Source organism: Nyctereutes procyonoides, unplaced genomic scaffold (assembly GCF_905146905.1).
Source record: "Nyctereutes procyonoides isolate TBG_1078 unplaced genomic scaffold, NYPRO_anot_genome, whole genome shotgun sequence".
NCBI lineage: Eukaryota > Metazoa > Chordata > Mammalia > Carnivora > Canidae > Nyctereutes > Nyctereutes procyonoides.
In genome coordinates, this window is record NW_026575134.1 from 31419181 (window position 1) to 31435292 (window position 16112).

At 52.1% G+C, this 16112-nt stretch overlaps 1 protein-coding gene across 13 annotated transcripts in view; it reads right to left on the bottom strand.

The window, feature by feature from the left end:
• PRR5L (proline rich 5 like) overlaps nucleotides 1-16112 on the bottom strand; it is a 79579-nt gene that overhangs the window by 26623 nt on the left and 36844 nt on the right. For all 13 annotated transcript variants that reach the window (XM_055300900.1, XM_055300902.1, XM_055300897.1 and 10 more), the window contains one exon: nucleotides 4290-4347. In XM_055300900.1, the coding sequence (XP_055156875.1) occupies nucleotides 4290-4347 (58 nt within the window). The remainder of the gene's footprint in view (nucleotides 1-4289; nucleotides 4348-16112) is intronic.

Below are 16112 nucleotides of genomic sequence, written 5' to 3' on the forward strand. Positions count from 1 at the left end.
CGACGTGGGATTGGGTGGGAAGGCTACCGAAAACAGGCAAAGGCGCCTTCTCTCCCCGCCCCCAATCCAGAAAGGGAGGTCTGGACATCCCATGACAAGTGGGAGTGGTTGCGACCTCCCCGGGCGCAAGTACTTATCAATGGGACGTTTCATGAGCCAACGTCATGACCTCATTTCACAGGCTCAGCGAGGCCAGGCGTCTAGAGGGCAGGGCTGGGATTCCAGAACCCGCGCTCCTGACCAGTTTAATCTGGGAGGATCGTAGGCACGGTTATTTTCTGTTTTGATTTTCTAATCACGGCGACACTGTTGTTTTTTTGTTTGTTTTTTGTTTTTACTCTGGATTTGAGCTGTCAGTATGGGAGCAGGGGGTTGGGGAAGGAGAGCCTAGAAACTGTCACTTGCACCCACTGCTTTGCAATAGCCAGAGGCGGAGGGTGGGGTGGGGGGTGGGGAACATAGGACCCATGTCCCGGCGCTGTGCCTCCGGTCACCCCCGGGGCCCAGAAGGCCGACCGTGGTCAGGCGCCCGTCCCAGGCTGCAGGTACACGGGTCAGCCAACGCCACCCGAAGGCTGTGCCAGGGACTCCGCACCTGCAGGAAGGCAGGCGGTGGCAGAGAGGGGCCCGAACACGGCTGCTGCCTAATGACCTAGATGACAGAGCTGCCTGAGCACCCTCGTGCGTGGCTGAGGCGGAGAAACTGGGTCAGCCAGCGTGAGACAGCGAGAGGTGCTTGGCCAAACACTGCCAGGCCCGCCAAATGGATCTTGGGAAGGGTCGCTTAGCGTCCTCCGCCTATTAATTTAATGGACAATAAAAGCAGTGCCTGGGGCGGCCCGGGTGGCTCAGTGGTTTAGCGACGCCTTTGGCCCAGGGCCTGATCCTGGGGACTCGGGATCGAGTCCCGCGTCGGGCTCCCCGCGTGGAGCCTGCTTCTCCCGCTGCCTGTGTCTCTGCCTCTCTCTCTCTCTCTCTCTCTCTCTCTCTGTGTCTTATGAATAAATAAATAAAATCTTAAAAAAAAAAAAAGCAGTGGCTGGAGAGAGAGATCAGAGCGAGGGCAGGACAAGCCATGCCCAGGGCTGAGGACATGCGGACTCTGAAAGGTCAGAGGGCCACGCACACCCCCAGCGCCCACTCATTTCCCTCACAGGGAGCGGGTCACACTTGCTTGGAGTCCCTTACCTGTGGATTTTGTCTCAGCCCCTCAGGCTCACCATGCTCCTCTGCACGACGGGGCCTTTGCACGTGCTGCTCCCTTGGCCTAGACCGTTCCTCCCCTCGCTTGCTTGCCCAACATCCACCTGTCCTCCTCCTCTTAGCTCCAGCACAGCTTTACAGCCAACCGCCCTCCCCCAGACTGTATTCTTGGCAGCTGTTGCGGTTACGGTTTTGTATTTGATGATTTGATTAATGTCTGCCGCCAGCGCTGGTTGTGAGCCCCACGAGGGCCCGGGATCCTACAACGGCTGCGGTCACCACCACGCCCCCAGCACCCAGCGAAGCCCCTGGTGCACCGTTGACAGTCAGCCAGGGTCTGAACAAACAAACCTTTTCCGACACAGGCTATGCTAGTCTGCTGCAGGGAGGAGTCAGGGAGGTCAGAAGGAACATGTGGGACGTCAGCTCATCCCGGTACCCCCAAACCAAGGTGACCCAGCCCCGGGAGGAAGGACCCTTCCAGCTTCTCCACTGGTTGATGGCCTGCGTCCTAGGCCTTCCAGGAGGAAGGCAAGCAGAGGCCTCTCCGACACGGAAGGAGGGGGCGAGAACCCTGCGGCACACGAGGGCACCCCCAGCCCGGCGGCAGGAAGGCACCGCCCCCGCCGCCCAGGAACCTGGGCCCAACTGCCGGCTTCAAACCGCACGAGAGTAATGCAAGTTTTGGAAAGCGTTCAGACAAGAACATCAGACGGGCACCGGCTAACGAAACAGGCTAGCCCCAGGGACGACAGCGTCACAGGGACGGGACGTCAGCTTCAGAAAGAGCCCATAAGGACTCAGCTCCCGGCGAAGATGAAGGGCGGCCGGATGGAAGGTTCTAGATGACCCCACCACAGAAACCATCCTGTAAACGTCCACGGGAGCTCAGATCGCCGCACGTATACAGAAGGGGAAGGAGAAACCCCCTCTGGCCACAGTCGCTAAAGCTCTGGGGGTTATGAGTGGAAGTAACAGGCCAGGTCCTGCCCACGAGAGGGTGACATGTGTGTCAGAGCTGCCCCAGCTCTTCCTGCGGCCTCCCCATCAGGCGGGCACACGTACACAAACCATCAGCTCCATAAAGCAAGGTCTGGTCAGCGACGGGGTGGAGCCCATCAGCTGTGTCCCACCTGCATTTTACGGCAAGAAAATCCGTTTGGCCCAGTACAATCTTGCTTGGAGACGTAGTACGTCCCTACAGAAGTGGAGACGTCCTGCCCAAGGTCAGGAGGGGCCTTCGAGGCTCCCGCACAGACCCTGTGCCCCGTGGGTGTGCAGAGGTGCTGCTCAGACCCCAGGACGGGAGCGGACCCAGAACACGGGGCCCAGTGCCCCGCCAGCCTGCTTTGGGGCAGACGCACAGGACCCTGGATGACCTTCGCCTACGCCGCGCGGCTCAGCTCTCCACTCCTGAGCTTTCACTCCAAATGTGTTTACATCGAGTGTCACTTGAAAGAGAGGCACTGAGCTTCCCTTTTAAAGCACTTCAATCTCCCGTTTTGCTCAGTATCTCCATCGTGAAGCTGGTTTTCCACATTTCCAGGAGCACGTCCTGACCCTCCCAGATGACTCACGGGCAAATAGCGTGGCCACAGACCGTGCTCCTCTCCCCCCAGCCCCCGCCCCAGTGAGGCAGTCACCCTCCATGTTTGTGGACCCGCCTGACCCCAAAACGCGGAAGGGGCACCTACTTCTGGTCAAAGCCAGGCGCTGAAAGCTAAGGCCTTGCGGGGCACCTGGGCGGCTCAGTCGGTTGAGCGTCGAACTCTTGATTTCAGCTCAGGTCATGATTTCAGGGCCGTGAGGTCAAGCCCTGCGTCGGGCTCCACGCTGGGTATGGAGCCTGCTTAGGATTCTCTCTCCCCCTCCCTCCGTCCCCGCAGGTGTGCACACGCACGCTCACTCTCTCTCAAAAAAAAATAAAAATAAAAATAAACCAGGCCTTGGGCTAGTGAGCATTTAGGCTGGAAAAACCTGAATACAGTTGTATTGAAGGAAAACAAGTCTACAGGCTCAGTCAGCTCTCGAATATACAGAGGCTAATTCCTAGCCTCTATCCTTCCAAAGGTCTGCTGAGCACTTGCCGTGTGCCAGGCAATGGACCCTTCCAGCGTCAGTTCTCATTTGTCTCCTATTTCGTCTTTCTAGGAGATGCTACACCAGATAAGAGTCTCTTTCCCAGGGAATGGGGGCAAAAAACCCGAAAAACCAAAAAGAAACCCCATGCTGTCCTGCCTGCAATGCCTCCATCTAGTAATAAACTTGCCCTACAGATAGAAGTCTCCAGGCTAGAGTAGGATTAAAAAAAGAAAAAAAAAAAAAGAGGGAACCAGCCTGTGGACCAGATAATGGTGCTATGCCAATTATGCTCCGTATCCTCCCTGGCCCCATTCGATCATTTTAAAAATGCTTAAAAAAAAAAAGGCTCAAAGAAACTAGAAACTTGCTCAAGAAACAGGTGGTCAGCTAAGATCAGGATCCACCACCTTGGTGGCAGCTTGGTAGTCACAGGATTGGCCGATCCTTGCCCTCATCCCCTCGCCCGTCCACATTCAGCACCTTTTTATCCTGTCCCACAGGCTCTAAAACCTTTGAAGGCCAGGAAATCTCCCTCTGCCTGTACAATCAGCAGGTACCTGCTTAGGATAATGTCCCCCAAGTGGGCAGGGGCCTCCTGTCATATAGGACCTCAAGAAAGATGCAAAAAAAAGAAAGAAAGAAAGAAAGAAAGAAAGAAAGAAAGAAAGAAAGAAAGAAAAAAAAGGCAACTGCAAACAGCCCAGAGCAGACCAGAGAGCAGAGCACGGCATTCATCCCTCCACAGCACACCTCCTGCGAGAGCCCTCGACGAGATCTCTGAGAAGAACCCCCCAAACCACCCCCCGACTTCTCAAAGTGCAGATCCAACTTGTGCTGCCATGAGCGGCCAACTCCAAGCTGAGGGCGGCCACCCAGCTGGTGGAAACACAGGCAGGGGAGCACCTCCCCAGGAGTCCCCCACATTTGGGGAGAAGGCTTCCCGCTGTCCAAACGTCTGAGGCCGAGCCCCAGGGCCCACCGTCTGAGGGGGGCCTTGTACTTGCCTTCGCACAGCTTAATCTTCTCCTCCACAAACAACAGGCCTTTTGCAAGAAGCTGATTCTGTCAAGAGAACAAAGAAGACAAGGGTTGGGCTACTCGAGACCGACAAGACCTCTTCCCCGTCCAGTGGGTGAGGGCGTGGGGTTCTGGGCACTTGGGGGCTAGTCATGCCTCCAGGCCTGGGGAGCCTTTTGTCCTCTTGGAAGAAGGACAGAAGGAGAAGTCGGTGAGACATCCCATGGCAAAGAGGGGGACAAGAGCCAAAGCCCACCGCCGCCCCATCTCTCCGTGCAGGAAGGAGGCACCGTGCCCCATCCCTGGCTGACTCCTCCGGCTGGCCTCTCTCTGGCTGACACCCCAAGTCCTTCAAGCCCTTTATCTAAACCCAGGAAAGGGACCGCTGAGGTAACAGAAAATTACGCAGAGAGAATACTTTTATTAAAAGATAGATTTAGGGTTTCTCACGCTAACATGAAAGAGACTATGTGCAAAACTCTACGCAGCTGGGGGTATGTGTCCGTCAGGGAGCACGTGCATGGGAAGCTATGGAAAGGGCGTAGGAGGTCAAGCCCTTTTGCAATCGCACCGAACAACTGCGGAGTGTGCTGCGTATGTCAGAGGGTTTATCTCCTCCATTTCACCTAATTCCAACCCTCCCAATAGTCTGGTTACAGATGGTCAGGGAAGACACTGCCTCAGGACAAGGGGTACATCCTCCTGGCACCAGGAGCCATGCTCTCTCCACTCTACTTCACTGCCTTCCAGCGGGTTTTCCCACCCAGACCCCTCCCTCCCCTTGAAGGGCCAGAGCTGGTCCCATAAGTGGTGCGTCCCCTCCACAGGTCACAGAAGCCCCGAGAGCAAGGATGCGCTGCTGCCTCTCCAGCTCACCTCATGTTATCAGACCGTCAAAGGTGTATGCTTATGGGGTAAGAGGCCCATGGTGATACGTATCCTACAAAACACCCAGTGCATTTCTTACTATTCTCCTTTATAAAGCCCTAAAACCCTGTTGCAATGAGGACAAGAGCATGCATAGCAGAGAGGCAAAAAAAACTTGGATATCAGACGGGTTCAAATTCCTGCTCGGCCACATTCTAGCTGTGTGATCTTGGCCTTACTCTCCCTGATTCTTGAGTTCCTTATCTATAAAATGGTACCGTACCAGCAATATCATAAAGTTCGTGTAAAAATCAGTCATTATAAATACACGCACACACACGGTTTTTGGTGTCCTTGGTGCTCCCCGGTAATGGGCAATGATGATCATAGTTGTTCTTTCCGTCTATCTTCACAAATAGAGTAGGAGGTAGAGAGGGTCTGTAACAAATGGGCCTACATCAAGTCACCTAAAATATTTTATCAGAGGAACTATCATATTTCTGGGACTCACACATATAAACCAAAGTTCACGGGTCCTATTAAAATTCACAAGACATGACCTAACTTCAAAAACCAGTCGGCCACTGTTTCGTTTCAAGATGGAACCCCAAACCCAAGTTAGAGTGACGTCTTAGAGGAGAACACCAAGTCTGTCGAAGGACAAAAGAAAAAAAATCAATTGCTTCACAAAGAACTATGGAAGGAACAGGCAGTCAAGGGGAAACCTCAACTGTGTTCTCTACCTTCCAGCCAAGACAACGAATCCCAGGAGCTTCTGGGTCCAACAGCAAGAAAGCACCACGGCACCCAACGTAGACCATCGGAAGCCAGGCTTTGTGATAGGAAAGGGTTACGGAGGCGCTTCCAGATGGCAATGACTCCACCTGCACGTCTCTGAGCACCTGAGGCCTCAAGTCCCTGCATGGGGCCCTCTCACCCAGGCAGGGAGCTGCTCAGGGCACCCCTGGGGGCTCCGTGCGGAGGCTCCCGATGCCATGACTCTCTGTCACCACCTCTAACGCCAGCACAGATGTCCCAGGCTTCTTCCAAAACGGCTTCCCAGCCCTCCGAAAGCTCACGTTCCCACGATGCACGGGCGGATGGGGTCAAGCCTCCCTCTAAAGGCAGCCTGGGTGCCTGTTCCATCTCTGTGGTTCCACAGGGCAGGGGTGGAGGAGAACGGGAGGCACCACGACAGAGACTTACAAAAGCCTCGTCCAGGTTACAGGATGAGTTAACCAAAGAAATGAATAACCTGTGCAGTAGGTCCTTAGGGGTGAGGATCATTTCTTACGTTGGTGCCCGTGCCTCTGAGAAAGTGCCCCAAACACAGCAGATGCTAATGAGCATTTGCTGAGTATAGGTACTGTCTGGGTGCTAAAGAGCATTTTGAACTTTTAAGAAATCAAGATTAAGAGACAGGATATGTAGTAGAGGGGAGAAGGGGATGCGGGGCGCCTAAATTCATTGACGTTTCTTCATTTGGTAAAAATTGCTTGGTCTGTATCTTAAGGGATAAACTTTAAAAGATGGCCCAGGTTCTCCTTCCTTCTCTCTCCTAGATCTTCCCCCTTTAAGGAGACACTTGGGAAAAAACAAAACAAAACAAAAACAAAAACACTTTTTTTTTTCCTTTACAAGGAAAAGAAATGACTTGTGTATTATGGAGAAATGGAAAAGAAATTCTTTTTTTAAATTCTCATGATACACAGCACGGCAATTCTGCAACATAGACCAAAACAAGAGCAACAAAAGCTAGGGCTTAGGGGGGGATTTAAGGGGCATCTAGTCCTCCCGCCAATCTCCCCAGCCCTATGGTCAAAATCCACTGGTCACGCACCGTGTCGATGGTATCTGGGTGGACTCCTCTTCCAGGAACCTAAAGCACCTTTCTAAAGCATCTTGCAAATTTTTCTATCCCTAGGCATTTGTAGATTTTGTTCTTATTTGACAGTCGAAGAACTGGTTTCTGAATTTTATTAATTTTATTTGGCAAGTGCACCCAGAGGAAGGCTATCTTTGGGCCAGCCAAGCCCCCAGCACCCCCACCCCCCGCCCCGTGAAGCACCCATCATCCGCTTAATGGACCTGTGCCCCACTGTGCAAGCTCAAACCCCCCAACAACAGCCTGTATCGATGACTTAGCTGCCGGCCTGGCTCCCGCCCCATCCCTGACCCAGGCCTCCGACTGAGCCAATGGTCTTCTCTCCCGGGAATCTGCCGTCCAGCAGGACCCTCGGGAGGTCAGGGTCCTGTGTGGCTGCAGGCCTCACGGTCTGGGCTTCCTGCTTGGCCTTAATGCTCTGCTTCAATTCTCAATATTTTTATCTTTGAACTTGTGTTTTGCAACTAAAACTGGATGGGGCAATGAAGGAGGTGCCAGGGCTGGGGGCCTCAGCTCCCTTGTGGCACAGCCTCCTACCACCTCCCCAGAAGGGATTTTCCACACCTGCTCCCCACCCCCATGCCGGCTGGCCCCACTGCAGGGTCTCCCTTGCCCTGCCCACCTCCCACCATCCTCCTAGTCTCCAGATGGCAGAAAGGGTCCCATGGGTGGGGGCCCAGGCCCAGCTGCAGGGAGGGGAGGGCTGGGTGCATACCCTGCAGCATCCCACCAGGGCTGGTGGGGCTGTGGCTCAAGTGCTGGTGGCTCAGAGGGGGCCTCTTGGCCACCCCTGGTCTGTGTGCTGAGGGTGTGAAGGGTACAATCTCTTGGGGGGGCCACCTGCCCACCACAGGCTGCAGCAGCAAGCCCAAAGAAAGGGGAGACTGGTCTCCCCACCCTGCCCATGGCCACATTTTTTTTGTCTGCACTGAGCCCTGTACATTATGAAATCCGCCCTGTCTGCTGGTCATTTCACTCAGGGATATACCAACTGGACATCTGTGGGGCTTAAGGCTGCAGAGATCTTTAAAAAAAAATGGAGGTGGAGAAGCTGGGGGGCGGGGAACCAGTCTGGAATGGGGCATCCATCATGCCCGGTCTGTCTTCCGAGCACCTGCTCCCCCAGGAACCCACCTCACAGCATTCCCAGCCCTTGACGAATGCCTGATTCCAGAAGGTGCCGGGGCCCTGCTCGCGGTGGGCAGAGGTGATGGAGCCGTGTGGTGTCAGGGCCGCAAGGAACCCCACTTTTCTCCAGTCCCACTCCCTGCCCCGTGGCAGCAACCCCACCACCTTCCCAGTCCTAAGGCTTCAAGGCAAAAAAAAAAAAAAAAAAAAAAAAAAAGCTCACATTCAATAGCAGCCACCTAGGAAAGGATCTGGGACTTGGAAGGAGGCCCGTCATTACTCGGTGCCTCGCCCCCACCCATAATTGAACTTAGACGTGGAACACACAGCCCGTCGATGAAGCAGCACAGGAGCCTGGGCGTGAAAAACAAACTGGCACGTCTGTTTTTTTTCTAAGACATCCAAAGGTAGGCTGCCAACAGAAAAGTGAGGTTCAGCTAGGAAAAAAATGCAAGAAACAAGGATGTCTAGGGAAAGGCAGTAAAACCAACCAATCTTGAGTGGGCAGGGACCGACTCTGCTCATCCTACCTACCTCGGTGCTCACGGAGGACAGGTAGGAGGCGGTGGGGGAGGGCAGAGGAGAGGTGGGCTTGTCTCCAGCATGCGCCCGTCAGACAGGCACCTCTCCAGTCCCACCGGGGGGACTCAGGAAAACAGGGAACTCCTCAGGCCTGGGGGTGGGGAGAAGGACACTAAGCCCATCTTCCCAGAGGGAAGAACTTTGCACACAGCGGGGATTTGGTAAATGCTAAGGCTGCTGGCCACCCGTCGCTTCCACTGCTTTAGCAGTGATGATGACGATGACAGTGATGATGAGGACAATGACGATGATGACGATGACAACGATAATGGTGATGACAAGGATTATGACAACAACGATGATGATGATGATGATGATGACGACAATGATGATGATGAGGATGATGACGATGATGACGATGACAATGATGATGATGATGACAACAATGATGATGATGATGATGATGACAATGATGATGATGATGACGATGATGATGATGACGATGATGACAATGATGATGACGATGATGGTGATGACAATGATGACGATGATGACAATGATAATGATGACGATGATGACCATGATGATGATGATGATGATGGTGATGATGATGACGATGATGATGATGACAACGATAATGGTGATGACAAGGATTATGACAACAACGATGATGATGATGATGACAACGACAATGATGATGATGAGGATGATGACGATGATGATGACGATGATGACAATGATGATGATGATGACAACAATGATGATGACAATGATGATGACGATGATGATGATGACAACAATGACGATGATGACGATGATGATGATGACAATGATGATGATGACGATGATGGTGATGACAATGATGACGATGATGACAATGATAACGATGACGATGATGACCATGATGATGATGATGATGATGGTGATGATGACGATGATGGCAATGATGATGACAATGATGGCGATGACAATGATGATGATGATGGTGATGATGGTGACAATGATGATGGCGATGGTGATGACAATGATGACAATGATAACGATGACGATGATGATGATGATGATGATGGTGATGACGATGATGATGATGACGATGACAATGATGACGACGATGATGACGATGATGATGATGGCAACGACAATGATGATGATGATGGCGATGGGAGGACAGGAGAGTTACTTACTGATTTTTACTCTTGTCAGGCACCGCACTAAACCCTCTCATGCACTAGCTCATTATAACTGCCTGTTTCACAGATGAAGAAATCGAGGCTCAGAGAAGCAAACTAGCACAAATGAGACCAGAACCAGCACCCGGGTTGGTCTGAATCCAAACCCAGGTCTTTCCCCCAGTACATGCCCCTGGTTTATTCTAGCAATGACAGTACAAGATGCAAAGATATGCATTACCCTATGCCGACTGCTCCCTCTGCACCCAGCACTCTGCAAACGGGACATCTCCCCTTGAAGCCACAACGGCCTTCTGAGGCAGGTACCATGATTACAACGGGCTCGGCGCTCAGAACGCCAGGCTCAGAGAGGTGGAGTGACGTGCCTGCAGCTACCCCCCAGGGAGCGCTTTGGCAGGGATCGGGGTCCAGATGCTCCTGGCAGGAGGGCTGGTGCTCTCAGCCATTGAGTGCTCTGGCCCTGGCAGCTGGGAGGTTGCTTGCGTCCCTGCCCGCGGGGGAAAGTGGAGGAGATCCGCTCCAGGCTCCCACATACCAGGCATCTCAGGTGACGTCACTGAGCCCTACCACAAGGCCCCGCAGCCGCTGGCTCACTCCTGCTTCCGGCGTCCCAGGCTCAGCTACCCGCTCCTGGGCCAGTGGGAGAACTCCACCTGGCTCCCGGGGGGACCCCATCCCCAAACAAGACATTCCTTCCCACCCGGAGGTGTCTAGAAGCCCAGCACCATGCCTACTGAGAGAGCCTGCACCAGCCAACAGTTCTACCCTGGGCACCTTTCCAGCGATCCAAGGCCTACAGGGGTTCCCGGCCTTGGCGTCCAGCCAGTGAGGGAAACGGCGGGCCACCTCCTTTTTCCCCCTCTGTGACTTTGAAAGTACAGTCATCATCTCTAAGGACGTCTGCATTTCCTGTGAACCTGGATACCTTCCTAGATAAGCAACAAAGAGGCTTATAAACACGACCCGGGGCACCCGGGTGGCTCAGCGGCTGAGCGTCTGCCTTCAGCTCAGGGCATGATCCCAGGGTCCTGGGATCCAGTCCCACATCGGGCTCCCTGCAGGGAGCCTGCTTCTCCCTCTGCCTGTGTCTCTGCCTCTCTCTCTGTGTCTCTCAGGAATAAATAAATAAAATCTTTTTTTTTAAGTTACTTTACAAGGACGCCGGAAAATAGTCCATGTCCGTGTCACCGCACTCCAGAAAATAAAGTAAAATAAAATTTGAAAACACAGACGTTTTTCTTCCTTAGGGTTTTTCAGAGGTTGCCTTAAGGGTGTTTTAACATTTAAAGTTGAATCCAGGAGATTTTTCTTCTGTGGCCAGATGGCCCTGACTTTGATACGCGCTCTTCCTTGCACTAGCTGTGCGATCTTGGATAAAGCTCCCTTCTCCGGGCTTCAGCGGCAGGATCTGCAAAACGGCAGTAACAGAATCTTCCTCATCGGCTGTCAGGAGGGGTAAGAGACTTGGCACGGGGAGGATGCTTGGGGCGTTTGTCAGACTTGCGTAGGCATCAGGATCACGGACCGCTGGCCCCCAGATCCTGTGAGTCTGAGGCGGGGCCCGGAAATGTGCTTTTCCAACACGGCTGGCAGGTGGCGGTGAAGATGCTGGTCCGGGGACCACACTTTGAGAACCACCAGCTTAGACAGCAATGCCTGGTGCAGAAATGCTTGAAAATACCAGCTGTCGGGACTATTCCTGCATCTGTCCTCCCGACAACTCTTCAACAGCCTCGGAGGAAGCTATTTTCCACGCCTAACAAATATTTCTCGGCCCTTCCAACTCCGTTCTTTATTCCTCAGGCCCCTGAACCGCTGCATGCTTCCCCGCCTCTGAACCCCGCGCATGTTCCCAGCACCTACCCCAGCCTCTGTCCCTCCTCCACTGGAGCCCTGAACCTGGTCCTGCCCGCTCTATGGGACATCACCCAACTTCATACACAATTGGCTCCTGAAAACGCGTACCCATGCACAACAGGGCACTTATGTGATACAAGGAGGAGTTCCGCACCCACAGAGCTGGAAGGATCACAAAATCCCTAACTAAGCCTCATCTTGGGGCGACATACTTCCAGCCTTGGGTACCTACGGGTTCCTTCTCCCACAGCCGAATGTGCCACAACCTAAGTCCAAGACCCTAAACACCTGCCATGTCAGCATGCCCGCTGATTTTCATCTTGATCTCAATGATATTAAGACCTACGCTTATCATTTTCATGAGACCCATCTTTTCCGTCTTTGTAAGATATGAGAAAAGTACAATAAAAATATTCGAATAACTGCAAAGAATTCAGGTAGCTGCCCAGGCGACGGAGCCTGGCAAAGCTGCTGAGAGGCACCACAGCTGGCTGGGCCACCCCAATACTTACAAACTCCACAAGGCCTTTCTTCCAAGCACTGGCCAAATCCGAAATGCGACCTCTAACGATCTTCCCGCCTAAAAGTCTCATCTGCTTCCCTCTTCCTTGTCTTTTTGCTGGCGCTCACCCCACTTGTTCAACGCCCCATCCTTGCCACCTTCTGTGCACCTAACCATCTTTTCCCACTTGGGGAATCCCGTTTGTTGTAGCAGACTTCCCAGGCTGACCAAAGAGGAGCTGAGACCTCCCTCCCCTATTCCATTTGGGTTTAGGGGGGAGAAAAAGTCACACAAAGTAATTTCCCCGCTCTTTATCATCTCTCCACCCAACCATCTGTGGATTCTAACAAGTCCCATCTTTGCCCCTACAAAATATATTCATTCCTTCTGGGCCCGTTTGGAAGCCTTTACCACCCATTCTGGTTTTCAGGTAACACGACGCTGCGTGGTACCCGCATAGACGCAACAACATCCCTGCTCTGTCTTCAATCTCAAACTCCACAGTGGCCACGATGCCCCCATGGCTCTGTCATGTGTCACAAGCCCTCAATGAATCTTCCCTGATACTGATGAGCTAAGAAGAAACTGGCCTCCTGGGACTCTCGCCAATCTGGGCAGGAGGCGGAGGTCCCTGCTTGCCCTTTTGGCATCAGGGTGACTGAATTTCCCCTTTCCCTCAGTTCTTTCTTGTTCTGAGCCACTGACTATAGACTGAGTTTCTGTATCAAGCCGAAGTCCAGCTTCACGAGGGAATTTAACTTTCTGGACTTGGGGGAAAGTTCACGGCAGACATAACACAGCCAGCAGATACTGGAGCGCAGAAAATGCTGTCTGCAGCTCCTTGCATGCCCACGCCCTACACCACCAAGGTGGTTAACCACTAATTAGGTGATCGAAAAATGCAGAGCATTTCGTATCATCAATTTCCAAAGTTATAAGGAACCAATTATCCCACAAAGCTGTCTCTATGAAACAGGGCTCCCCTGGGAGACCCCAGGTCTCCTTCCCAGGTGCAATTCAAAACAGAGAGAAAAAGAAAATTCAATATTGGAAATGTCGGATTTTGGGGGCCAGTGTCTCCCGGAAACCTCTCTGCGTTTCTGCAGCTCAAACGGCCCGTCTTCCGTGTGTGCAGACACAAGATAAGCACGGTTTTTCCACCTGCTTCCCCTCTGCCTTCACCTCGGGTCATTTTCATTATTCTTCCCTGAAGATACTCTTTCATGACTCATTCTTTAAAGCTACAGGATGAGAACATTCACTTTCAAAAGCGGAGTCACAGGGAAGGCTTTGCAACAAAATAGGGTTGGGGTCTGGGTCCCGGGAGACGGGAGCCTGCTGGTGAGTGCAGGCGGCCAGCAGGCGGCCATCTGATCCTCCACCTAGAGGAGCCCTGCGCCCAAAGGGCCCATTCATCATCTTTCCCAACAGCCACATCCATGGCTTTGGGGTCTTGCCTGTCCACCCCCGGGCTTCTGTTTATTTGTCTCTGGACCTTCCTCCCTCCTCCTTGCTGGAGGAATGTCCCTCCTCGAGCCCCTTCAGAGTTTGCTTCTTCAAAATACCTTGCCAGGTGACCATGAAGGCTGGCCTCCATAAGCCTCCCTCCTGGGTTCCCCTCCTCCCCTCCATCCTCCCTCATGGAGAGTTCTACTTTGCATGGCTTTGGAACCAGCCCATTTTCGAGGGGTACCTAGCACAGGGGCTTTCCAAACCCGAGTCTCTCTTGAACCACCTTCACCATTTGGCCACAGCCAGGGCCACCTAAACTATTATTCTTTGCATATTATTTTCCTTAAATCAATCCACCTTTTAAAACATAAATATGTTTAAAAATGAAACTAGAGCAGCATCATTTGCCATAAATAGCATGTAGCTCGGGGCACCTGGGTGGCTCAGCTGTTGAGCCTCTGCCTTTGGCTCAGGGCGTGATCCCAGGGATCCCACATCAGGCTCCCTGCAGGGAGCCTGCTTCTCCCTCTGCCTCTGTCTCCCTCTCTGTGTCTCTCATGAATAGATAGAGTCTCTTAAAAAAAATGTAACTCAACCACTAACTCAATGCAAAAAAATTTTAAAAATTACGAAATCCTAAGTAGTGTCCCTAGCTGGAGACACTAAATTTGAGGCCTGCCCTGTCTTCCTGAAACAAGGAAGATGGCCAAGTCCCGCAGAAGTGTAAAAGACACAGTGGTGCAAACCAAGGCTCTTCCTGGCACAATCAGAAGCGTTAAAGGGAAAGGAAGGGAAGTACTTTCCAGCCGCGAAGGCTGGTGTTGTTTAACGGACGGCCTGTACCACCTAAAGTCAGCCCATGTATCTGCGGTAGACAGCCCCTCCCTCTCTCCCAAGAAACTTTACTGAGCATCTACCATATGCCAGGTACTTTCCAGCGACTGGGTGACCAAACAGCTTTTTTTTTTTTAATTTGAAAAAGGGCTCCCCACCTACATGAAACTTAAAGCCTGCATTTAAATAGCGTCCAGGGTAGCTTTCTCTCCAGTCTAGCACCTTACACTAAGGAAAAACCCAGATTCAAAACTGTGAAAACCAGTGCCCACCCCACACCCCCAGAAAGAGACTCGCTATTCACCAGGCAGTTTTCTCTGGTTAAGCTCTTGATAGAAAAATGATGTGTGGTTATTAGTTAAGTGTTTGGCATGCTTTGTAAGCAGCATTAACCACCCCCAAAAACCTCAGGGCTTCCCAGATAAACAAGTCCCCACCCCAGCGCCCTTCTCCACCCATCCTAGGGGTAAGCGCCCCCCACCCCGTGCCAAAAGACAACTGACATTTAAAACCCAATTGAAACCACACCAAACTGTCTATTTTAAATGTCAACAAGGAAGGCGGCCAGCCTGGCAGGTTTCTCCAGGACTGATTGAAAAACCACATCTCTGGAGTTGGATTTAAAAGTCAGTCACTACAGACGGCAAGAGAAGAAGCTGAGGACAAGAGAGATCTTTGAGTCAGGGGCAGCTGAGATGATTCACATTTGTCACTAATTACCTCTTTCTTAATCTTTACGTTCGTCTCTCCCCAGATAGAGGGTTTCTTCCAAGCAGCTGAGACATCTGAGCCAACTGAATTCCGAGTTCCTGTTGGATCTTGCTCAATCCAGATTTATAGTGGCCACTTTCTGCTCTGTGCATGTGTGTGCGTGTGTGTTAGAGGACTGACAGCTGTCATTCTTTAAAAGTGCACATAAGGGGCACCTGGGTGGCTCAGCGGTTGAGCGCCTGCCTTCGGCCCAGGTCGTGACCCTGGGGTCCTGGGATCGAGTCCTGCATCGAGCCCCCTGCATGGAGCCTGCTTCTCCCTCTGCCTGTGTCTCTGCCTCTCTGTGACTTTCATGAATAAATAAAATCTTAAAAAAAAGTGCACATAAAAGTTTAAGCTTCCCGAATCTTAGTAAGAAAAAGAAGAATGACTGTGTTGTTTTTAAGACCTAAAAACTCTTTAAGCTGTCTTAAAAGAATGTTCCCCTTGGAGATGCAGTAACATCGGCAACCAAAAAACCAAGATGTTTTATGTTTTTATATTACTTTCCCATTAAAAGGGATGGGTGACACTTTACAATGACAAATATGCACACATACAAATTTAATGACCGCATTACTCCGTCTTCCTCCATGCTCCTCACCGTTCTGAACACTCGACAAATAATCACCTATTTAGTCCTCACGGCAACCTTATCAAGATAAGGTCCTATCAGCCCTGTTTTTATAGAACAGAAAACTGAAACACAGAGAGGGAAGGCAGCGTGCTCGAGGGCACACAGCTAGTAAGTGACCAAACTGGGCACTGAACCCGGGCAGCCTGGCTTTAGGGACCATGGCTTGACCACTCCCCACTCCGTCCC